The 24910-nt window shown below is 38.6% G+C and overlaps 1 protein-coding gene across 3 annotated transcripts in view; it reads right to left on the minus strand.

Moving 5' to 3' along the window:
* Positions 1 to 3136: 3136 nt before the first annotated feature.
* exoc3l4 (exocyst complex component 3-like 4) overlaps positions 3137 to 24910 on the minus strand; it is a 38228-nt gene continuing 16454 nt past the window's right edge. The window contains exons 1-15 of one of the 3 annotated variants that reach the window (XM_065297267.2): positions 19842 to 20069; positions 18430 to 18560; positions 18044 to 18348; positions 16822 to 16890; positions 15374 to 15592; positions 13834 to 14452; positions 12828 to 12945; positions 12255 to 12380; positions 11627 to 11727; positions 10597 to 10695; positions 9141 to 9270; positions 7591 to 7713; positions 6953 to 7105; positions 6022 to 6140; positions 3137 to 5296 (exon numbers count right to left, since the gene is read on the minus strand). In XM_065297267.2, the coding sequence (XP_065153339.1) occupies positions 5080 to 5296; positions 6022 to 6140; positions 6953 to 7105; positions 7591 to 7713; positions 9141 to 9270; positions 10597 to 10695; positions 11627 to 11727; positions 12255 to 12380; positions 12828 to 12945; positions 13834 to 14452; positions 15374 to 15592; positions 16822 to 16890; positions 18044 to 18348; positions 18430 to 18497 (2466 nt within the window). In that variant the 5' untranslated portion in view covers positions 18498 to 18560; positions 19842 to 20069 and the 3' untranslated portion in view covers positions 3137 to 5079. Of the gene's footprint in view, positions 5297 to 6021; positions 6141 to 6952; positions 7106 to 7590; positions 7714 to 9140; positions 9271 to 10596; positions 10696 to 11626; positions 11728 to 12254; positions 12381 to 12827; positions 12946 to 13833; positions 14453 to 15373; positions 15593 to 16821; positions 16891 to 18043; positions 18349 to 18429; positions 18561 to 19841; positions 20070 to 24910 lie in introns of those variants that run through there. The other 2 variants (XM_065297268.2, XM_073812882.1) reach the window with 2 other exon arrangements.

Raw genomic sequence — 24910 nt, forward strand, 5'->3', positions numbered from 1 at the left:
TTACAGGCTATTCACAAATTAAGGATAGAAAAGTGGCGAAATGTCTGTAGGACATGTTGACACGCAAAATGCGTTGATAATATTAATTGTTCAAGTTGTTGAATGTTGAAATTGAAGAAATGTGGAAGGAAATAATATTCACCTCACATGTTCCTTAAGTAATTTTTACATGTTTTGTATTGAAGATAAATAAATCATGTTATTTAACTCGTTGTCTTGCCAATAAACCGCAATACCGCGGGAATTTGTTGATTACCGACCGCGGTAAACAAAAAATACAAACCGGCCCACCCCTATGGGCCAGAAAAAGTTGCATCATTTTTCAACTTGCTTTTAATGGGACAATAAAATGATGGACGGGGTTCTTTCCGTCAGTGGCAACAATTCCTGAAGTAAGGGAACAAAGACGTCACGTCGTGACAGACGAATTGGGGAACCGCTTCACTGAGACCTATTTACTTCGAGAAACTAACAAAACGGCAATGAACTTGGCATGCAGGTATTTGCATAATGCCGGCACCGCCCCGCCAGGTGCGTATATAAGCTGCAGGTGCAAAATACCAAATCAGCAAACTGTGGCGACGGGATGTGATGTGTCCGTTCCCTTCCTTCAGAGAACGAGGGTTACATTCGTAACCGAGACGTTTCCTTTCAGTCGGTCACTACGCCGAATTGGGAAACCCTACCAAAACGCCACTGCAGCTAGACCCTTTCAGTGCCTGCAGAAGCCCTCCGCCCTCCACGTAGGGGGCAGAACCTGAGGCTAGTCCAAAAGGCCGGTCACTACCTGTTCCTTACTCCACTATAGTGAACCAGCGAACTAGGGAAGCGACCTAGACTGGCAGAACTAGGAACACTGGGGAAGCCATCCCCCAAGGAGGTTAACTGGATGACATAATAATATGAACCAACCGACAGGTTGCTCATATAGAGGTCTCTGAACAGTACATGGTATGACAGACAGACACAAAGCAGGCTCTGCTAAGGGAAAACGTGGAGGATTTTAACCCCACGGACTAAACACACATATAGGAACCCCAAGTAGGGGACCCAATGTGGATGCCCAGCCAACACATGATTACAGGGAATACATCTGGTAAGGCTGACAGCTGATGCTTCTCAACAACAGCTATCAAGGCAGTGCAGGAAAGCAAAAAACAGTTTTTGTAACTTTTTGCGCTAATGGCCTTCCATAGTGGTGCAAATGTGCAGCCTGCAGCTCTACAAATGTCTGTTAGCGAGGAACCACAAGCCAATGCCCAAGATGATGCCACACTACGTGTAGAGTGAGCATGTAAATTAAATGGGCAAGGAATGTCTTGCTTTTGGTATGCAAGGGCTATAGTATCCACAATCCAATGGGACATCCTCTGCTTGGTAACAGCTTTCCCTTTCTGGTGACCACCGTAACAGACAAAGAGCTGGTCTGAGGTTCTAAAGCTTTGCGTTCTGTCTATATACACACGTAATGCACGAACAGGGCACAACAAAGCCATGGCTGGGTCTGCCTCCTCCCAAGGCAGCACTTGCAAGCTCACCACCTGATCTCTGAAGGGAGTGGTGGGAACTTTAGGCACATAGCCGGGCCTGGGTCTCAATGTTACACTGGATTCAACAGGTACTGTAGGCTTCTGTAGGCATTGGTGCCTGGATTCTGTAGGCACGAATCGTCGACCGAAAATGCATGGAGATCCCCTATCCTCTGATCAGAAGCCAATGCGAGGAGTGTTCAAGTTTTCATTGTAAGAAACTTAATACTCACAGTATGCAGAGGCTCGAAGGGAACGTCCTATAAGGCTTTCAGCACCACAGACAGATCCCAAGGAGGAATAGAGGGAGGGCGCAAAGGATTTAACCTACGAGCACCTCTAATGAATCTAATGACCAGGTCGTGCTGACCCACAGTTCTGCCGTTTATGGGCGAGTGGTATCGCAGCGATATCGACTTTAATAGTAGATGGTGACAGCTTATTCTCTGTCGGTGCGTATCAGCCGCACCGACTGTGTTGTGTGATGTATCACTCATCTGAGCCCGCTGATGGGTGGGAGAACGGGTGAGACTCTGCTGAGGATGTCCCAAGCCGCTCAGTGCACCTGGAGGCGAAGGAGAGAGAGGGCAATGGCCTCAGTCTGGGCCGCGGAGAACTGCTGGACAAACTCCTCAACTGTCTCACCGAACAGGCTGGCCTGGGAGATCGGAGCATTGAGGAGCTGGGATTTTGTCAGTGTCTCTCATGTCCGCCAGGCACAGCCAGAAGTGGTGTTCCTGGACCACCAGGGTGGACATTGCATGACCGACGGCACGTGCGATGACCTTGGTCGCACGAAGAGCCAGATCAGTAGCCGCACAGAGTTCGGAAAACTCCGCCGAGTCGTGACCCCCCTCGTGCAAGCCCCTCAAAGCCTTAGCCTGGTGGACTTGCAGCAATGCCATGGCATGCAGAGCTGAAGCTTCCTCCCCACAAGCCTTGTAAGTGGCGGCCGTGAGCCTGGAGGAAAGCTTACAGGCCTGTGAGGGCAGAGTAGGACAGTCCCGCCAGGAGGAAACAACACCGGGCGAACAGAGCTGCATCGCGACCAGGCACTACACTGACGGGATGTCGACATACCCCCTGGCAACTGCACCCCCTGACAGAGGTGAGGGGAGAGGGCTGATACTGCCGATTCTGAGCGGAAAACTGTTTTCCATGACCACGTAAACTCCTCATGCACCTCGAGGAAGAAGGGCACGGGGGTGCGGAAATAAAAGCTGATTTGGTATTTTGCACCTGCGGCTTATATACCCACCTGGCGGGGCGGCGCCGGCATTATGCAAATACCTGCATGCCAAGTTTATTGCCGTTTTGTTAGTTTCTCGAAGTAGACAGGTCTACACAAAGCGGTTCCCCAATTCATCGGTCATTTCGTGACGTCGTAGTGACCGACTGAAAGGGAACATGCATACATCACCTTTAAAAACAGGATGTGTCTCTCATATCAAGTGGTCATATGCACTGTGTAAAATACCTTTATTCCCAGCATAAGCAAGATTACCTCACATACAAAAACTCTTAAATATTAATAAAAAAAACCCTGTAACATGTGGTACCACATTGTTTTAAAAATAAGTTTATCAACCTAATGAACAAAATACATGTGCCTTTTACATTTTAACATATTATCCTAAGTCACTTTCCCATAAATATATCATTTAAAACACTATGAAGCTTGTTATAAAGGGAATGAAGCATGCAGTACAATAACAACACAAACAGTAACAGTTATTGTGTTGTTGTTAGTTTGCAGGCAGTTCATCAGGATTATTGAGTTAGGGCTTTTTGCAGGTGAAACTAATCAGGAAGCAGCTTCAAAATAACCGGTTAAATTTAAAATAAAAAGTGCGAAAAAAAACCATTTCAGCTTCAATAAGATATGTATGGAATAATGGATGACGGCCGTTTAATTATTTGGAAATAATGCACAGCCAAGGTGGTAATGCAGCACAAGTTTTCGACAGGCTAGGTGTGCGTTTTATGGAAAAATAATCAACACCTGTGGAACATTTCTCAACCAATCAGAATAAAGCATTCAACAGGCCCTGGTACAAGGTTCTATATAGAACCATTATCATCATTTAAGAAGAACCATATTTTTTTTGAAAACTACATTATTAAATTACGAGTTATGATAAAATCAAACTTCCTATAAACTGAAAGAAAGAGAAAATACAAGCAAGTGTTGGAAGTGAAACCATTTATGCCTTTTACTGATATGATGAAATTATACAACTTCCTCCTGACTATTCAATTTCACACTTTGGAATTTTCAGGAATTTATGGCAAACAGTGAAAAAAAGTGACATGCAGTGACCTATAGGGTGGTGTAAGAGTTAGTGGTGGTGATCTACAAAGTCTACACCCCATCTGGGGAGACATTATGTTGTGAAATATCATTCATTGTGAAAGTGAAACAATTCAGAATAGGAATAAAACACAAGCAATAGTTCCCTATTTAGAAAAAAAAAACTATTGTGCAGTGTAGGCATATTGGGCGAGTAAAACAATCTCTGTTGACATCTGACCTCCTGATGTAATGTCTGTGGGTGAAAAACCACCTGCCAGATTGCACTGCCATGCTGTAAAACAGCCACAGTTTTGTTTCACAACCGATTGGCAAATGGTTTTATTCAAAGCGACATATAGTGCATCAAAGCTATTTATTTTATCCGTTTGTGCATTCTCAAACCTGGCCTTTACTGGAACCTGTTGAGCTGCTGGAACTAAAGGGAACCACCTAAACAGTCCCTATCGGTTAATTAATGCATAGGGAAATGCAGTTTGAGGATATGAAAATAATGCATAATGCAGTAAATGTATAAGCACACAATAGTCACATGTAGCAATATTTATAGGTTACGGTTACAGTCTCGTGTTTTCCTCATGTTTCAGTTAGTCTTTATTGTCTACACCTGTTATTCGTTCATTGTGATCATCATCATCGTCTTGTTTCCAGTCTTTATCCGATCTTGTTAATGTTATGTGTTTTATCCTGCTCGGTTTATTGTTTATTCTAATTAAAGTTTATTATTATTTAACTTCCTCACACCACATTACGTAACAGTTACATATTTAAAAAGCATAACAGGTTAAAATGAGCATACATCATATCTACAATATCAGTCATTTATTGCACATTATCTACAGATGATTTTGAGAACATGTTGTCATGTCACAGCTTTTTCTTTTTTTAAATAAAAATATATTAGTTCACATTGTAACAAACTGTACGTGACAGTTGGATAATTTTTTTCCCAATGTAATCTGGACTAAAATCCAAGTGCAAGAGTTAAAACCAAAAGAAAGTTTAAACCCGAATACAGAATTTCAAGCAATGCAATTACAGTATATAACACTTGCGATGCACTTAAAAAGACAAACTAAACAGCTTTGGTAACATACAGTAATTCAGAACTGTAATGTGATTGATTTTTGTCAATATTATCTTAAAATAATATAAGATTATAAATAATGTATGTAGGCACACACTTTACTGTTTACATTCACATGGCTACAGCCAAATCAAATAAAGTGCTTTTTTTAATTAACCGTGTGGGACAATAAAGGAAAAACAAGTGAAGGGTGTACCAGCGAAGCAGTCTGTGTTTACAGCTGCTTGAATCTCACTAAAGAGCACATGCTCTTTATTCCCTTCATTCCCAATCCTCTGCTTCAGCTCCATGAGTCGCCGCAGTACAATTTGTTTTTCCCGTCCTCTGATAACTCCTCGAAAGTACAGCACAGCTGAGAGATGACTCTTTCTGAAGTTTGTGAAACAATAAGAGTGTATCAAACTATAACTTTCCCACAACGCCTTATGCATTGTTACACTGTGTTGCAATATCAAACTTTTTGTTATTTGATCTTGTCATTATGGCAGACTTACTGACACCTACTGGCAAAAATGCAGCATCACACAATAGAAAAATGTTTCTCTCATTAGACTGGTTAATCATAGACTTTACGAGAATAACTCTGGGGGGGGAGTGTTTCCCGGACAGGGGTTATCTTGAGACAGGACTAGAGCTTAGTTTGATTAGGAAAGATAACTAGTCTGAACAAACATGCCTTACTAAAACATTACTTGTTTGCATTTTGAGGCAAAACAAAGAGCACTGATATATTTAAAGAAGTCAGTGCAAGTTTTTTTTTTTTTTAGTTTGGACAGCTCTTACATTTATTTTAGTCTAGAACTAGTCTAATCCCTGTCCGGGAAACCGCCCTAAATAAGATAATATAAACCTTTGCATAGCTCTGATTGTCTATTTTGTTAAAGTAAATTGCAGACAAGAAAAGAAATCAGTTTATACTAAACTGAAAATCTAGACAAACACAAGCAAATGTTAGGAAAGTGAACAATAGTGAAACTATTACCAAAGATAATTTGGAGGTAAAGAAATAGATGTCAAACACTAACAAATGTGAGATTTATGGGCGATCTTTTTGCTCATTCTTCAATAAACACATGAATAAGTTTAAGCCTAACCTGAAATCAGGACAGTTCTCAACCAATGGCTGTAGGTTGTGTGTTATGTCACTTTTTTTACATCCAACGATCTTGCTCAGCTGGTAACCGACAGGATGGAGCCAATCTAATGTGGAATTCTATAGAGAATGATGCAGGAAGTAAAATATAGGCAATTTGTTTCTCTTGATCTAAAAAACTCATGCAAATTGTATGTACAAATGTTTTACACAAAATATTTTTAAAATTAGCAAGTCGGTGTTTCTCAACCCTGTTCCTGGAGGCACACCAACAGTGCTTGTTTGTTATGTCTCCCCACATCTGACCCATCTATTTCCCATCTTGGAGTCTCGACTAATGAGTTGATGAGTGGATTCAGGTATGTTTAAATAGAAATAGTTGAAAAATGTGTAGTGCCTCAAGGAATATGGTTGGTAGACACTGGACTGGATAGTGAGGGAAAGCAAACAAGTGCCCATACATGGAAACTCATTTAAAGGGGTGCAGTGTGTACATTTTAGAAGAATCTTTAGACAGCAATACAATATAACATAGATAACTGTGTTTTGAGTGTTGTATAAAGACCTTACAAAATAAACTGTATTGTTTTTATTACCTCAGAATAAGATGTTTTTCTCTACACACACCGTGGGTCCCCTTACATGGAAGCCCCCATTTTGTGCCTTCATGTTTCTACAGTAGCCCTAAATGGACAAACTTTTCTATAGAGCGCGTTTGTCACTTCGTTGTCTCAAATGATGACATGTTTGTCATGAGACTTCTCTATGTGCTTAAGAAAGGGAGGGGTGCAATATGCAACCTCACCACTAGATGCCACTAAAATCTACACACTGCACCTTTAAACTCTTTTTTTTTTTTTGTTGAAACACTACTATAAACAAAATTCCTAACCAATGCAAAATTTCTACTCGTTGTATTAAAAGGATTTTACCATGGCTTGGAAAAGCTCTTTCAGTTCAGTCCATTGGTCAGCGATCTTAGAGGCTGCTGTCTCATTCTTTCGGTTTTTGCATGTGTAGTTATTCTTCATGAGTTGAGACACATATTCTTTCACCACAAAAAAGTGTGCTTCATTTACAAAAGTCTGAGAGAGAGAGAAAGCAAGATAGTTAAACAAGTGAGTGAAGTTGTACACTAAAACCCAGAAGCGCTGCTGGTGCCATCTTGTGTCGAGATGCATTTGGTACGTGCCTCACAGTGAAGCTATCCATTGAGTATACATTGGTAGTATACTTGTTATTGCACTGCATTATGGGATTGAATAAGTGCACTCAATAATGTCCACTATAATTTCAGAAACCACTACAAAATGACTGTTACCTCAAATAGCGCACCATTAAAGGGTACAGGGGGTTATTTCAGACACTGTCATTGTCTCTTTAATTATTAATTGTGTTACATGCTGTTTCACCTCTGGTTCTGTTTTTTATCAGGTCAGGACTTATGGACCTCTGCTTATGCTTTGGTTGATTAAAGGTTATTTTGCATATAGATTCTGCCTTTTTTATGTTTGAAATGCATGTTACAGTATGGAAAAATTCAAGTAACTTTGAGAAGTCAAGGACTCACCTGTTTATATTTTGGGCTCATGTATTTGGTCTGTTCAGAGAGACTTTTAATTTTACTGATGAGCTGAGCAAAATCATCATCAAATGAAAACCATTTTCTTGTCATTTGTCTCCTGAGAAAAGGCTACAAACAGAAGCTCTTTGTTACTTCATATTCAGCATATATAACACTTGCTCCCAGTTTCACAGACAAGGCTTAAGGCTAGACTAAAACACATGTTTGAGTCTTAACTGAAAATAACTTGCACTGACAGATCTTAAAATATGGCCCATGACCATATGTTCTTCCATGTTTTCCCTATTTAAAGACTGTTACATGAGGAGTTACACGAGTAAGTATAGTGGCACAAAATAAAAGTGGTGATTTTTCAAGCCGATAAAAAATAAGAACTATATTGTATGGCACTTAGTTTGCAGCACAGCACTTCAACCTCGGCGCACAGTAACAGATAGTTATGTATTATTATTGTCTAAGTTAAGGTAAAAACAATAAAATATTTAAAAAAGCTGGTGTTTTCTTTAAGATACACCCCAGTAAGGCATGTTTATAAAATTTAAGTAAGGCCTAGTCCTGGCTTTAGCTAAGCCTTGTCTGTGAAACCAGGCAATAATGTATCTCCATTTTAATCATTTAAATACCCATTTCACATTATGCAATATTGTAAAAATTAAGCATACAATATTGTAAAAATTAATACTTTATATTTGCATTCAACTAATAAAATTAATTGATTGAAACACATTAAATATTTTCATTACTTTAAAAAAAACCAACACGTAGCATTATTTAACCTACGGAGGCCACCATTATGTTTTGCGATTTGAAATTGATGACGTGTAATGGTTGTTGTCACTGTAAAAAAAAAATGCAGCAAGAAACAACTTGGTTTTGCAAATCAATTCAACATACTATTTTAAGTTTTAACCTTTGAACAGTTGATATCACTTATAAAACCAAGTTGAAGTTGTTAAAGTAGTCAACATGGCTTAAAATATATGTCGATTTACAAAAATGCTTTATTTTTAATAGTAATTATGGTAGTAAATATTGTATGGTATTTTTTATAGTTTATGTGAGAATTTTTTTATTCGCCACTCACACATTCTTATTATTATGTTTTCTGTATTATTCTTAATTTATGTTACTCTCTGTGAAATGGCTGAACAGAAGACCTAATGCTGTATTTTTAATAAAATGTGGACCAAATACTGCCACCTGCTGTCTGTGTGGTTTATAACTCTCATATTCTTTCACATCCTTTTATACTGATTGAAGACTTGTTTACCATGTTTACCTCGCTGTAGTGTTAATACAACAGGTTTTAATGCAACCTTTGGCTCTGATAAAAAACATGTTTTTTTTTAACATTCATGTTGCCAATCACAGTGTTAATCTAAACCATGCATGATGTGTTTATAACCGGGGTACCTTTTAAGCCACATGTATTATTATTAAACTATAGATTATTTATTTAATTCATCAACTGTAAACTATAAATGTGTATGACATATGTGTGTGTTTCAGACATTGACACACATGCTTCATCTTACCTTGACATCTGTTTTGAAGGGCTCCATTAGACTTTGAATCAATCTGTTGGTCAGTCCATCAATTTCCTTTTGAACCTGTTCCAGTGGAATTAAGCCCTTATTAAGTCCCTTACAACTTTCCATGTGCTCTCTGGAGAAATACATATTTTACATTATATTAAATTGTGCTTTATAGGCCAAAAAAGGTTACAATTTCTCTTTCAACTGCCTTTTTAACTATAATTATTAATATTCATAATTTTAGTATTCTGCTCTTTTTTCACAATATACTCATTCACTTTATTAACCAAAGAGATGAAGAGAATAGCATTATTCAGTATTATACCACGAGAAATGTTTCACAGGACAGCATTATTTTTCGATAAACGCACACCTAACCTATCGAATGTCTTAAAATAACCACCGTGGTATAGGCGTGATAATTAAATTATTCGGAAAACAATGCACACCCAAGGTGGTAATGCGGCACAACGTGAAGTAGAGTTATAATTCCTGTCGTCAATTATTCCTTACATATACTGTATTATTCAGTACTGTATGTGACCTAGTCTGTAAAAATCTAACTAAATATCTAATTGTTTTGTTATTTAATGTTTTCTACATGTAATCATCCTACATATTGTTAAGTACATCCTGTGAAAAAATTATCTTGATATCTTGACTGGGTAAGGTCATGTCAAAAATTGTAATTAATGATTAAAATCAAACTTTGATGCTTCTTATGAGGCTTTAACCTGGGTTTCACAGATGGGGTCCCAACTGTTATTGCTTTAGATAAACAGACATTTTAACATAGTCTTTACACAGGCAAAGTTCAATCTGCTGCAGTTCTTATCATGCTCATCTCTTCTGCATTGTTTAAATAACACAGGTAGGAAATTCATGTAGACATAAACCTGCAGATGGACATTCTTACTTTAGTATATACTGTACCAAATCTGGCTTTGGTAGGATTTCTTTCAGCAATAAGCAATGTTACAATGATTTAGACACTTTTCAACGCATTAATAACATCACAATGGTACAACAGTATAGGACCTGATAGTAAGACTGAAAAATCCCTACAAAGGCGTTAACATTTCAGTGACGTGCCCCAGTCAGGTACTTTCCCTGCCAACTGACTTTGCAGGCTCTATTTACTAGCTTTCATTCCCTGAAATCACGTGATGAATTGTTTGTACTGTAACATGTCTTTAGGGCATTGTGAGAAAGCCAGAGAGCCACAGATTAATATGTGTACAACCAGCACTACAGTGTTATATTATAATGTCGGCTTTAAAGTAACACAGATTAATTTTTTGCTAAATATATTTTACAATATTTCAAAGCATTTCAATATTAGATTATATTAACTAGAATAGCTAGTTTAACATTTCTAATCCACCCAAACAGCTGTATTTAACAATCAAAATGACAAGCATTGTACATGTAAGCGCTATGTGATAAAATTGCTTACTTTAGGGCGCTAAAGCTGTTTATGTAACTGATGTGATACTCTGCCCAGAGAGATAAGTTGGACACATTAGTGCTCCATTCAACAAACGCTGACTCAAATCTAAAGAGGGAATAAAAAAAAGACATTAATAGTTTATTATTTACTGATATATATTTCTTTCAATACAATTCTTTGGGAGCAAATATTAAAAATGTGCTACAAAATTATCCAATCTCAAGTGTTTTGTGGTATAGTCACGTAATACAGTATTTTATTTATCATTCGTTTATCATTTATCATTTTTACATATTTCCTCTATTTTCTGTTTATATCTTAATAAAATCGATTGAAAAACAAATATGTATAGACATTAAAACTTCTAAATCTAAATCTATATGATTTATAATGACATGAAATAGAAAGTCGTGCTCGGGGACACAGAAAAAAAAATATAGAAATTTGTGCTGAGTGACACAAAAAAGACTTTTGTGCTTATTGACACAAAATAAAGAGAAAAATCGTGCCCATGAACACGAATAAATAATCAAATAATTTGTGACTATAACACAAAATGTCTTGAGATAGGGTTGCAACTTATGCTATGTAACTGCTTATGTAACATTGTCAAATTGTTAAATATAGTCTTGTTTTAAACAGGTCTGGGAGGAAAAAGGGCATGTGACCTAAATATATATTTCAATAAAAGAAAACTGAAAGATATACTGTTAATAAGAAACTTAAAAATATCAACATATCAATCACTTTTTTATATCGAGAATCAATAGATAGGCTACACTGTAAAAAATATGCAGCATTTTTGTCAAATCAACATATATTTTTATGTTCTTTGACTTAAAAAAGGTAAACATTTTAACTTGTTTTTATAAGTTATGTCAACTTTTCACAAGCCAAAATTTTAAATATTAAAAAGACTCGCAAAACCAAGTCTTTTTAATTTCATGCTGCATGTTTTTTTACAGTATATAAACAACAAAATGATTTTGAAGCTGCAGGATTACAAAATCTGACTTTCAATTCATTCATCACAAACCGTTTTGGAAATAGCTTCAGTTCCTCCAGACAGGAACGCAAAACTTTCTCCTCAAGGTTCACATCAATTCTGCTGGATCCTTGTACATGTCCTTTAATATTCTGCAAACGATAACAATATCAGTTGACCCCTTTAAACCATAAACCAGTTGGCATGTAGAAACAAAAGATACTAAATCATGTGTCAGAAGGCTTTATCTGAATTGTACTCATGTGACCCTGTCTGTGAAATCCAGGCTAAAGTTTTATCATCCAATAATGAGATTATGAGCATAGAAATTTGATCTCAATCATTGATTTCAGTCTTTGACATGACCTTGCTCAATATTAAAGATATCAAGGCTATATTTAGTAGTAGTAGTTCAGTTTAGTTTTTTCTTCAGTCATTCAAACATAACAACATTTACACACAATGCTCTTTACATATTGGTTTTATGACATTGATTAAGGTGTGGACAAAGTATTTTGGGGGGTCCTTGTACATACAGTAAGGAGAAAGGACCTTTACCGCCCTCCTCTGGTATATAAAAGCTCAGGATTTTGGTAATATATCAATGTGAATCAAGGGACTTTCCTTTAAAACTGATGTGAGGAAAGGAATTGAAATGTAATATGACACTTTGTCTTACCGTCCATATGTCCATGTCCATGTGTGAGCTGTAGAGTCCTTCATCTATTGTTGGTTTTCTCCTGTTTATCCACATCTCCTCATTTTCCAGATCAATAATTCTATCGAGTGATTTTCTCATGTCAGTCTGTAAATTAATACATAATCAAATCTGTGTCAACAGTTATTCACCAATAACATCATACTGTCAGTACCTGTCGTTAAAATTCACAAGGAGGATATTTTATAAAATAATGGGGTGGTTTTCCGGACAGGGATTTCCGGAAACTAGACCTTAGTTTTATTATGAAATATAACTAGTTTTAACAAACATGCCTTTACTAAAAACATCATGTGTGTTCATTTTGAGGTAAAACAAAGGGCACTGATCTATTTTAAGATATGTCAGTGCAAGATGTTATCAGTTTGGACAGCCCTAACATTTATTTTAGTCTAGTACTAGTCTAATCCCTGTCCTGGAAACTGCCCCAATATTTCTGATGTGCCATAGTGCTTCCAAACCAAAATTCCCAGGGGAATATTCCTGCCCATGACATCAGTTGGCTTCACTACTAAATGTGTGCAGATGATATACCTGTAAGCGACTGCAGTATTTGCTTTTGATCTGATTAAGAAAATCCTTGTCTATTGGCAAAGCTTTCCATTCTTCCTTCATCTCTGGTTGTAAGGAGCTGCTGCCCATTATCTTCTCACTTAAAAAAACAACAGTAATTTGATTACTAAAAAAGATCTTCTTTATATTTGGTGTGAAATGTAATCTGATTTTTTGATGTGTCCCTATTTGCCCTTTATACTATGACACAAAAGTATGCACTGTTTTTTTGTCGGAAGAATTTGCGAGTACTGACATGTACTTACATGTAAAAGAGGCCACTGTTGTCTAGATGCACATTGTGATCATTAACATACACATACAACCAGATGCATACTACTTGCTCTCTTTATTTATTATTTCAAATGTAATGTGTACTGCATAATTTAATTTATTCATTTATTACCCTATTAAAAATAATCTTCTTTAGTATTTCTTAAGATAATCTCCAAGGGCACCTATTATTGCCTTTTTACAAGATGTAATATAAGTCTCAAGTGTGCTCAGAATGTGTCTGTGAAGTTTCAGCTCAAAATGCCCCACAGATCATTTATTATTGCATGTCCAATATGCCCCAATTTGGGTGGGAGCAAAAACACGCTGTTTTAATGTCTGTACCTTTAAATGCAAATGAGCTTCAGCTGATTAATACAGTCTGAGACAATATTATCTAGAGAACAAAGTACAACTCACTGAGGGTGGAAGCTATGGTAAGGCAGGACTGTAAGTGGGCGGGGCTTAATCAATGTGACCTCACATTGATAAGAAAATCAAAACGCATGTCTACTGAGGATGTTTTGGTTTAATGGGAATTAAAAAACATGCTCAAACACCTTGTAAAAGTGGATTTTGCATAATAGGCGCCCTTTAAGAACATCTAATTGTACTCAACTGTGCAACCATAATTATGAACTAAAATTGTGTTTAAGTCATAATGGCTTATCTTAAATACTATTAGTAAAAAATGAAACCAGCTTTCTTTGCCTACCTGGCGTAGCGATGAATAATAAAATCCAGGAATGCATAGTGATCTTTCAGTTCTGTCACCTTCTCCTGAAGCCCCTTTAAATGCTCCTCCACAATCTCATGATGACACGAAACATAGGTTTCAAACACATTAAAGTCTGCTGGATATGAGCTCACAAGTTCTGCCTTCACTGTCTCCAAATCATTTACAACCGCTTTACCCAGAAGACCCAGATGCACAGCCAACCAAGAAATGTTTTGTTCAGGGCTGTCCAGATGAACTTTCTTCAAAGTGTCTCTAACTCCATCTCGTACTGCATCTTTCCATGCCACCTTCCATCCCAGCATGCCTCCTGGTTGTCCTTCCCTCGTCTCTTCCTCCAAAGTAATGTAGGCCACATACACTAACAGCTCTTTATTACGAGAGGGCATGGTGCTGGATGTGCGTACAATATTAGACATTTTGTTTCTGAGTGTCCCATACAGCAAATGGAGATCTTTCTCTTTATGGACGAGCTCAATGGGACAATCTTCATTTTCCTGGGTCTGGCGCTCCTGTTGAAGCTCCATACGCAGGGACAGCAGGTTCACATAAGCCTCCTCCAAAACTTCCATCTCTATCAGTTTGTTAATCTCCATTACTGCAGAGATTAACAAGATAAAGATGGAATGAAAAAAAAAACATGTGAATGAACAGAAAGCAAAGCATTAGCATTCACATTATAGCAATGTAGCAGGGTTATGAAACTGGACACAGACATGTACATGTACTGTATGAATAAATAGTTATCATGTCATAGTCAGTTCTACAAGACATTACATGCCCAAATTTCTGCAGGGAAGGCTATGGTTCGTGTACGATTTGTTTACCACGGATTCATAGCCATTGCAAGAGCTTCAGATTACAATCTTACATTTTTGGCATTTGACCAACGCTTTATCCACAGCGACTTGACCTGCCTTTAACTGATACCTGCCTACTGTACAGTACAGGAACAATGTTTTGCTTTACAGATGATGATTACATTCCACTTTGTGTACATTTCAAACACGTTTATACATGAAAAGATGCTTGTTGCTAAAAAGTCAAAATAGGAGAATCAGTCAATCTTCACATTTATTGAATTAACTAAGCACATGTTTGACCCCAGCATCCATACAATCTGAAGTACAGCAAAAGCATGCATTTTGAAACTTATTTGTGGAAATTGTCTGTAATGTTAAACTAACAGTTCATGATTAAACAAAATCACCAATATTATTTGTTTTTAATATTTGTAATATTGATTTTATAAATGTAGCAATAATTTTTTAAATATACACGCTCCAAAACACGCTGGGCTTTAACCCATGGCTGGGTAAATATTGGACAGAACATACCACCGTGTTAAAAATTATCCAATGCGATATCCCAGCAATTGGGTTGAAACAACCAAGCATTAGATCATTTTTAACCCAACGGTGTGTTCTGTCCAATATTTTCCCAGCCATTGGTTAAAAACAGCCCAACATTTTACCTTACATTTTTATGGGTTACCTAAACAGCAGATAAATATACTGACCTGACAGAGGGTGAGTGGGAATCTCTGGTAGACTATATGTGTCTCTGACCTCTTCTCTAATACCGTTCATAACCCCTTTATTTGGCTCTTCAGGTAAAGTTTTGGCCTCTGTAACAGGTTCTAGTTGTTCCCGTTTGAGCTTTTTGGTGCCCAGACCCAAACTATGCCTTAGTGATGTTCCTCTCTTTATCAGACTACCTGTTATTGACCCTGCAGAATCTGAAAACATAATAATTACAATTACTGTGGGGGATTATTCAGATCATTACATAACAATCAATTGATCAGTTTATCCAAATGCTCATAATCAACATCATAACGCAAACCAAATAATATGATGTTGCTGTTAGACCATAAATAATAGCTGTAAAATGATAAAGTCACTGCCAAGCGATATATTTTCTGTAATAGAATTTGCCTTTCAAAGCCTACAGCGAACGGCCGCTTTGGACTTGACCTGTTTGAGTCGTGACTCACTCGGATCTTTCGCCCGGATCTTTAAATTAACTCATGAGTTGTGAGTATCTAGTATTATTAAGTCCGTACAATTCAATGTAAAACCATAAACAGCGCCACCACACACACAAACCTCTTGCAACATTATTGATGAGACTTCGCTCGCTCTACAGATCCACTCGTAACCAGCTGATCTGCGCGAGAACTGACCCGAGATTCTCACTCAGAGCAGAAACATTGCGGACTCGAGAGACATGTGAATCTGCAATGTTTCCGGCTCTGACTCGAGAATCTCTCAACTCGTAACCGACTGATCCCCGCGAACTGTCTCTCGAGTCAGAGCCCGAAACACTGCAGATTTGCAGATCTGAGTGAGAATCTCAAATCAGTTCGCGCGAATCAGCCGGTTACTGGATCTGTAGAGCAAGTGAAGTCTCATGAGTCTCATGGTCTGCAAGTCTGCAATGTTTCCTGCTCTGAGAATCTCGAGTCGCGCGGATCAGCCGGTTACAAGTGGGTCTGTACTGAGTTTCCTTGCCGATTTAGCACTACTGACTCAAATGACTCACACAACCCGGATCACTTTAGTGAGTGACTCACAATAACCCGGATCCTTAAAAGGAATCGAATAGTTTGGACAACAAGCCCTCTACTTCCTGCTTTAATGACTTTAATAGAACAGTTTTTAACCAAACCCCGCCCACAGGAATTCTTCAGTCGCCAGCTAAGCTCAAACGCCTCTGCAAAGCTAAGCTGCTGTCGAATCACAACACACTAAACAAACTACACAATCAGAACTCGATACGTATTTCTGAAGGAGATGCAAGAACGGACGCATTGTTAATATTTTGGCGAGATGCACCTCAGGCTTCGCGGAGCTACGCATAACCTCTCTATAACCTATACCTATATACATATAACCTATACTTTGCAAAGCTATGCATTTGACCGTGCACGTACATTCGCGTACACATAAAAACAACAATGCTTACCTGACATAGTTCTGGTAAGGGAAGATTTTTGACTCTGGGGAGATTGTGAGGTTATTCCAGTTTTCAAGTCTGAATTGACAAAAACATACAAGAAACTGTCTTGAATTTCAAATGTAAACAAATTAGTTAATTTTACTTGGAGCTGTAACAAAAACTGCCATTTAAGGGGAATAATACAAGCACTTTTAAGCTGCATTCATACTAGCAGAGACTAGCAGTGACAGAGGGACACGACTTCATTAATTTCAATGGAAGCTCGGTGACCGTTGATGACCGGATGGGGGTGTCCAGTCGCGCGACAAAATTGAGTCATATTTAACTCTATGCAAAATGATGAGCGACTACCAATGAGAGCAAAGCAGTGGAGTTCACGTCATCCGTCTCTCATCAGTTACTGGAGTGGGTGGTAGTCATTTGCTTATGATAAGCAGATATAGAAATGCCCCCTAATGACCTCATTGAAAGAGACGAGCGACACACAGCGACAAAATCACTTGTAATGTGAATGTACCTTTACTGTTTCTATGTTGCCAGTTACTACACTGTAAAAATTGAAAGTTCTATCTAGTTTTACTTAAATTGGTAACACCTAAGTTGAAACATTTAAGTTGAAAAAACTTTTAAATATCACTTTAATTGGTAACACCTAAAAATGTAAGCTTTTTCAAATTACATTTTACACTTAAAGCCAGGGTGCATTATTTTTTGAAAAACACTTTTGTAAAAACACACTTGTAACCAATCAGCAGTAAGGGGCGTGTCTACTAACCAACAACGTTGTCTGGATTACGCATGTGTGGGGCAGGTCTATCAAAAGAAGGTCTAGATTCTATTGGGGTAGGGGCGTGTTTGTTTAGGTGATTTCAAAGGACTACATTAACTTTCAGAGATCATGCACCCTGGTTTAAAGTAATACAATTTAAGTTGAAAAAAGACGTAATTTGTTAAGTGTTACCTATTGAAGTAATTTTTTAACGTTTTTTTCACCTTTCACTTTTTACGGTGTCATTAACAATGTATTTGATGTTTTACATTGGGATCAGATTACAATATATAATGTATTTGCTATCAAAAAAGAAGAAGTAAGCACACTGTTTTACAATACTCCAGGAAGAAGCGTTTGCTTCACCTCTTACACTGACCTTGGTATAAGCTTACTTGTATTTTACTCTAAGTAAAAAACACAATACTCTTTCACAAAATCTTGAAGTCATGCACTTACCTGGAGAGTCTGGAGATGGTAATAAAGAATCTGAGATTTGGTTTGGGTCATTGCCGGTGTTGTCTGACCTTTTGCTGTTTGAGGTCAAAGGACTCTTTTCATTTCCCACTTTAAAACTCGTTCTTAGAAACTTCCAAGGAACTCCAACCTTATCCTTGCCTGGACTTTCTATGTGTTTTCCATTTTTTAAGCTTTTTGAGGAAGGTGAGTCCCTATTCAATGTTAGTGGTTCACTGGCGTCAATTTCTCCATCCGGTTCAGCTTGTCCACTTTCAGCCATTTTGCCATTCATCAGTCTGTCAAGCCTGCAAAAAATATAGCAAGATGTCAAAGAAATGTTAAATCATTAGAACAAAATGAGAACTGAAGGTTTGGAGGGTATTGACCTGAGCTTTAAAATGCATGTGTTGAACCTGTCAGCGGATCTTGGGAGTTTTTTGTTTACTAAAAACATTGCATTTTGTTCGCCATAGTGGAATTGCGTAAAAGGTGTATGTTGTTATGACAACAGAAATACCTGTAATCACATTAACAACACAAATAACAGTAATACTGATATTTACTTATACAATACAAATACACGCTTCACACAACTATTGCTATTAGTTAAAGCAGATAAATGTTATAGGCATAAGATTAGGGGACTGCCATGAAATAAAAATTAACTTTACAGCATGAAATGAAATGATACAAATTAAGGTTGACAACTGTTCCAGACTTTAGCTGTATTAAGGATGTGAAGAACTCACTTTAAAAAATCATGACATTGGTCCCAGACTTTTGCTTTATACACATACAGTATGTCGGTGAAACCCATAAAGTCTCATAATCTAATTATGATTTAACTATAATCTTTAAAATGGTCTTACTCAGTCAATATTAGATGTGAAGAAATTAGATGTGCTACAAATGTATTGATCTTTAAATCCAAGTTAATAACATTTCTTTTTTTCCTGTGCTTATGACTGAGCTTTTAAACATAGTTATACTGTTTAGCCTTACAGTTTTTACAAATGTTATCGTTATTTCATTATCTTTGAATCATTCTTGTGTTTGTGTGTTTCTTGTATTATTATTGTGATGTTTTTATTAGTTTTGTTTTTCTTTGTAAAGCACATTGAATTGCCTTGATGTATGAATTTGTGCTATATAAATACATTTTGATTGATTGATTGAATATTAACGATATCAAGGTGATTATATATTTTATCTTATATATTAACGATATTATAGGTTATACTTACAACCTTACTAAATAATATATATATTATTTATGCTACTTGTAAGGTTGTTGTATTATTTCTCAGTGTTTTATATTTCTAAGTGTAAAATTGAGGATATATGACTATGTCAGGTGATGAAAGGTAAATTTGTAGTAATTGTGACATACTGAGAGAAATGTCTCATCTTGAACATTAACAGATAGCCTACGTAAGCAATGTAAATAAGGGTCGAAAGTGCAAAACGCGACTAAACGAAAGCTTTTATCGACCCTTACAAACACAAAGTCAACAGTCATAAAACTTAACATTATCTAAAAACAAATCTTGTTAAAAAATAAATATTACAGTCATTCAACATATTTAAGGACAGGCTACAAAACGAAAGCGTCTGTCCTTCAAGCAGGTAGATTACAGTCACAGATTGTGCACGATATAGTCACTTCTTCATGTGGATTAAATATGACAGTTTGAAGGACAATCTTTTAAAAAACCATACAGGCAATTGTTTTCTTATAGTATGTATAAATATGTTAGTAAACAAATGCACCGCGACACTATCTCCGCCTCTCACTCACCTGATGTCAGTCGGAGAACAAATTATCTTTCAGTTTCCACTTTAAATGACAAACATATCGCAAACAACACCGACAGGTTTAACAGCAAAAAACTCCTTTCCTGTTACAAGCAAATATCCTTTGAGAAATAAAACCGGTGTAGCGTAAGTCTCACAACATACTTTGTCAGATTCACCTTGAAACTGAATAGGGTCATTGTTAATTATTAAAAGCGTGACACGTGCTGCTTAACCGCCGTCAAACATTATCCATCAAACTTTAGGTAAACGAAGCATTTCAAACACCACAGTTTAGATCAAAATTCAAATCCACTGTACTGACTTCAGTTTTTTTTCTCTTCAGAAACTGATTACGCATCAGTTTTAATTTCTCATTTATATAGGAAATGCAATTTTGCTTACTACTGAAAAAAATAAATATAGCAGTGGCATGCAAAACATTATATTTTTCCTTAAATGCACAAAGATTTGGGGAACTTGTGCAGGCCTATGAGGGTCAATATTTAAATTAAAAAATAATCATTATTACAGTTTTTCTCGGTTGCTTAAAGCAACACTATGTAGTTTTTTTACCTTTAAATAATGTCTCGAAAATTATTTCAGTGATAGAACAACTTTTAACTGGACAAATTGTACTGTTGCTGCAACCTGAGCAGCCTCCTAGCTGCTACAAGCACACACTGAAAGTGGTGGTGGAGGGTAGGAAACACAGCCCCGCCCCTCCCCCTGCCTGCAGAAGAGTGTCTGATACCAGGCACTGTTGCGCTTTTCAACCACATGGGGGAGCTGTAAGTCATTTTCACATGGAAACTACATAGTGTTGCTTTAAACCAATTTCTTGAACATATGCCTCATATTCTCAAAACAGTAAACACAAATCCATAACGTCTCACCCAATTCCCCAAACATCCTATTTTCAGGTCAAAATGAAGCTCTACACTCAAAACCATCCCTGCTGAAAAATAAACAATAAAACCATTACAGAAAATTCTAATGGTTTTATTGGGAATTGTATTGGTTCTAATGGAATATGGCCCAAAACACACTACAGTGTAGTGGTTTTAATGGTAAAAGCTAATGGTTCCTAATGGTATTTTAAAGCAACACTATGTAGTTTTTTTACCTTTAAATAATGTCTCTAAAATTATTTCAGTGATAGAACAACTTTTAACTGGACAAATTGTACTGTTGCTGCAACCTGAGCAGCCTCCTAGCTGCTACAAGCACACTCTGAAAGTGGCGGTGGAGGGTAGAGCACATAGCCCCACCCCTCCCCCTGCCTGCAGAAGAGTGTCTGATACCAGGCACTGTTGCGCTTTTTAACCACATGGGGGAGCTGTAAGTCATTTTTACATGGAAATTACATAGTGTTGCTTTAATGGAAACCATTAGAATTTTCTGTAATGGTTTTATTGTTTTTTTCAGCAGGGATTCACTCTGACAAACCAAACTTTCCCCTCAGACATCACACACAAGCGTTCAAAAACACACACACTACAACATAGTGTTACACCCCTGCTGAAAAAACCAGCATACCAGCAAGACCAGCATATGTTGTGTTTTGGTGCTGGTTTGCTAGTGAACACCAGCTACCAGCATCAGCACCAGCATTAGCACCAGCTAAACCAGCAACAAACCAGCATTAGCACCAGCTAAACCAGCATTAGCCCCAGCATCCCATGCTGGTCATACCGGCATATGTTGTGTTTTGGTGCTGGTATGCTGTGACCACCAGCTAAACCAGCATAGACCATAATTCCCATGCTGGTTTGATGCTGGTTTTTTCAGCAGGATCACTGGTGCAATAAATTCAAAACAATATATCCAAAACTGGTAAGTTGCTTGTGGTTCTCCCCTTTTCACATTACCAAAAAAGACAAAATCAATGTATGCATTAGCACATTTTTATTCATTACAGTTTTTTCCAATTGCTAACACACTAAAATGACATGAACAGCACAACTACTTAAACTAACACAGAGAGAGCAACACCTCTTCTCAAGTCTCCAAAAGTCTAAACACATTTTCTGCTTTACACACGTTTTTGCAATTCACAATGGCACTTTTTAAATCCACTGAACACAGTTCTCTTAAGTCACATGTTTGCCTTTTCAAAACACAGATATTCAAAATGACACTACGCGAGCTAAATGGCCAATATATGTGCCACCTGCCCAAACACCTGAAATATTAATTGTTAACACTTCAATCAGGATGTAAGCACTAGAAATGACCACAGGTGAGCACTTTCTTTTTAACAAGAGAGAGGAAGAGGAAGAGGGAGGGTCAGAGTAAGATGGCTGGTATAGGAGTTCATGGCCAACACTAACTGTACAAGTTTCCTGTACAATGTACTCTACTGTGGAGGAACAATCTTTGGCCTGCACTGTTCAAGCCTTATATTTTTTTTGTTTTTCTAAAGGATTGAGAAATGCAACCATGGTGAAGGAAGGGTTTAACGGGGTACAGGAAGCTGGCATTGTAAACTTGAAATCAGATTATGAGAAATTCCAAGCCACATCAATCAAAAAAACAATATATTCAACAACATTCCACGAGTCAATCTGTCAACATTGGCTCGCATTCTCAGTGAAACAACTTTATATGCCATTTGAGGGAAACTCTCAGAGAAACAAAGAGCTCAGATGAGCATATCTGGATGTAAGTACAAAATTGAGTGCAGTACACTACACGCAACATTTTTTCCCAGTCTACTGGATAACACCATATTGGCAGCTTTTTGTTCTTCGTTTTCAGGGAGTACTGGAAATGGATGCTCATGCAATCCCACACAAGTTCATCTTTATAGATGAGGCTGGGTTCAACCTAGCAAAGACCAGAAGAATGAGGAGAAACGTCATGGCCATAGAGACATTATAGTCCAAAACTGGTTTGCTGACCAATAAACATTTATCGTGCAATACCTCCCACCATACTCACCATTTCTGAACCCCAACGAACAGTTATATGGAAGGTATACGACCGGCAGCCCTTTGTGTGCATGCCTCTTTTGCAGGCTATGGAAGAGGCATGTGATAACATTGATATGGGTGCGATTCAGGGATGGATAAGGCACTCAAGGCACTTCTTCATTTGATGTCTGGCAAGGGAAGATATTGCCTGTGATGTGGACGAGGCGTTGTGACTTGTTTGGTGAAAAATAAAAAAACAGCATGTGTGTGTATCTGCAAATATTTCTGTGCATGTGAACAATCTAATACATATTTTAGTATTATGGCAAAGCATACTAACATTTGTTCTGGGTCAGGCCAGAGAATCTCATCCACATCACAGGTTATATTGGTCCTAGACAAACAGCGAGGGGAAAATCCTCTTGCATGATCCACCCCTTGCATTCATCTACTGATATGTCTATCTGTATGGAAGGCAATTTTATGCATTTCTTTAATTCAATAGCATAGTCCAACAGTGTATGCACTTTAAAGTTACTGTACAGAGCAGTACACCTATATGTTTTCCTCCCTGAAGGCTCTGAAGATGGAGGCAATGGTGAAGCGACTCATATTAGGCTTTACTCGTTGCTCAGCCTCCCTCATAGTCATACCATGGACAAGGACATGGTCAGCTAGAGTGGTTTGAATTTCATCTGAGACTGCTTGTCACCTTGCCCTTCGTCTCCCTCCTCCTCGTTCACCACGTCCTCCTCCTCTCCCTCCTCCTTCACCATGTCCTCTTCCTCATTGTTCACCACATCCTCCTCCTTTCCCTCCTCTTCACCATGTCCTCTTCCTCATTGTTCACCACGTCCTCTTCCTCTCCCTCCTCCTTCACCATGTCCTCTTCCTCAATGTTCACCACGTCCTCCTCCTCTCCCTCCTCTTTCACCATGTCCTCTTCCTCATTGTTCACCACGTCCTCCTCCTCTCCCTCCTCCTTCACCATGTCCTCTTCCTCATCGGTCACCACGTCCCCTTCCTATTCCTTCACCACGGCATCTTCCTCATCGTTCACCATGTCCTCTTCCTCATTGTTCACCACGTCCTCCTCCTCTCCCTCCTCCTTCACCATGTCCTCATCGCTCACCACATCCTCCCCCTCTCCCTCCTCCTTCACCATGTCCTCTTCCTCATCGCTCACCACATCCTCCTCCTCTCCCTTCTCCTTCTCCATGTCCTCATTGTTCACCACGTCCTCCTCCTCTCTCTCCTCCTTCACCATGTCCTCATCCTCATCGCTCACCACATCCTCCTCCTCTCCCTTCTCCTTCACCATGTCCTCTTCCTCATCGCTCAACACATCCTCCTCCTCTCCCTCCTCCTTCACCATGTCCTCTTCCTCATCGTTCACCACGTCCTCCTCCTCTCCCTCCTCCTTCACCATGTCCTCTTCCTCATCATTCACCACGTCCTCCTCCTCTCCCTTCTCCTTCACCACGTCCTCCTCCTCTTCCTACTCCTTCACCACGTCCTCCTCCTCCTTCACTATGTCCTTTTCCTCATCGGTCACCAAGTCCTCCTCCTCATCCTATTTCTTCACCACGGCCTCTTCCTCATCGTTCACTACATCCTCCTCCTCTCCCTCCTCCTTCACCATGTCCTCTTCCTCATCGCTCACCACATCCTCCTCCTCTCCTTCCTCCTTCACCATGTCCTCTTCCTCATCGTTCACCACATCCTCCTCCTCTCCCTTCTCCTTCACCATAGTTCACCACATCCTCCTCCTCTCCCTTCTCCTTCACTATGTCCTCTTCCTCATCATTCACCACGTCCTCCTTCTCTCCCTCCTCCTTCACCATGTCCTCTTCCTCATCGCTCAACACATCCTCCTCCTTTCCTCCTCCTTCACCATGTCCTCTTCCTCATCATTCACCACGTCCTCCTCCTCTCCCTCCTCCTTCACCATGTCCTCTTCCTCATCATTCACCACGTCCTCCTCCTCTCCCTTCTCCTTCACCACGTCCTCCTCCTCTTCCTACTCCTTCACCACGTCCTCCTCCTCCTTCACTATGTCCTTTTCCTCATCGGTCACCAAGTCCTCCTCCTCTTCCTATTTCTTCACCACGGCCTCTTCCTCATCGTTCACTACGTCCTCCTCCTCTCCCTCCTCCTT

This window comes from Paramisgurnus dabryanus, chromosome 20 (assembly GCF_030506205.2).
Source record: "Paramisgurnus dabryanus chromosome 20, PD_genome_1.1, whole genome shotgun sequence".
NCBI classification, from domain to species: domain Eukaryota; kingdom Metazoa; phylum Chordata; class Actinopteri; order Cypriniformes; family Cobitidae; genus Paramisgurnus; species Paramisgurnus dabryanus.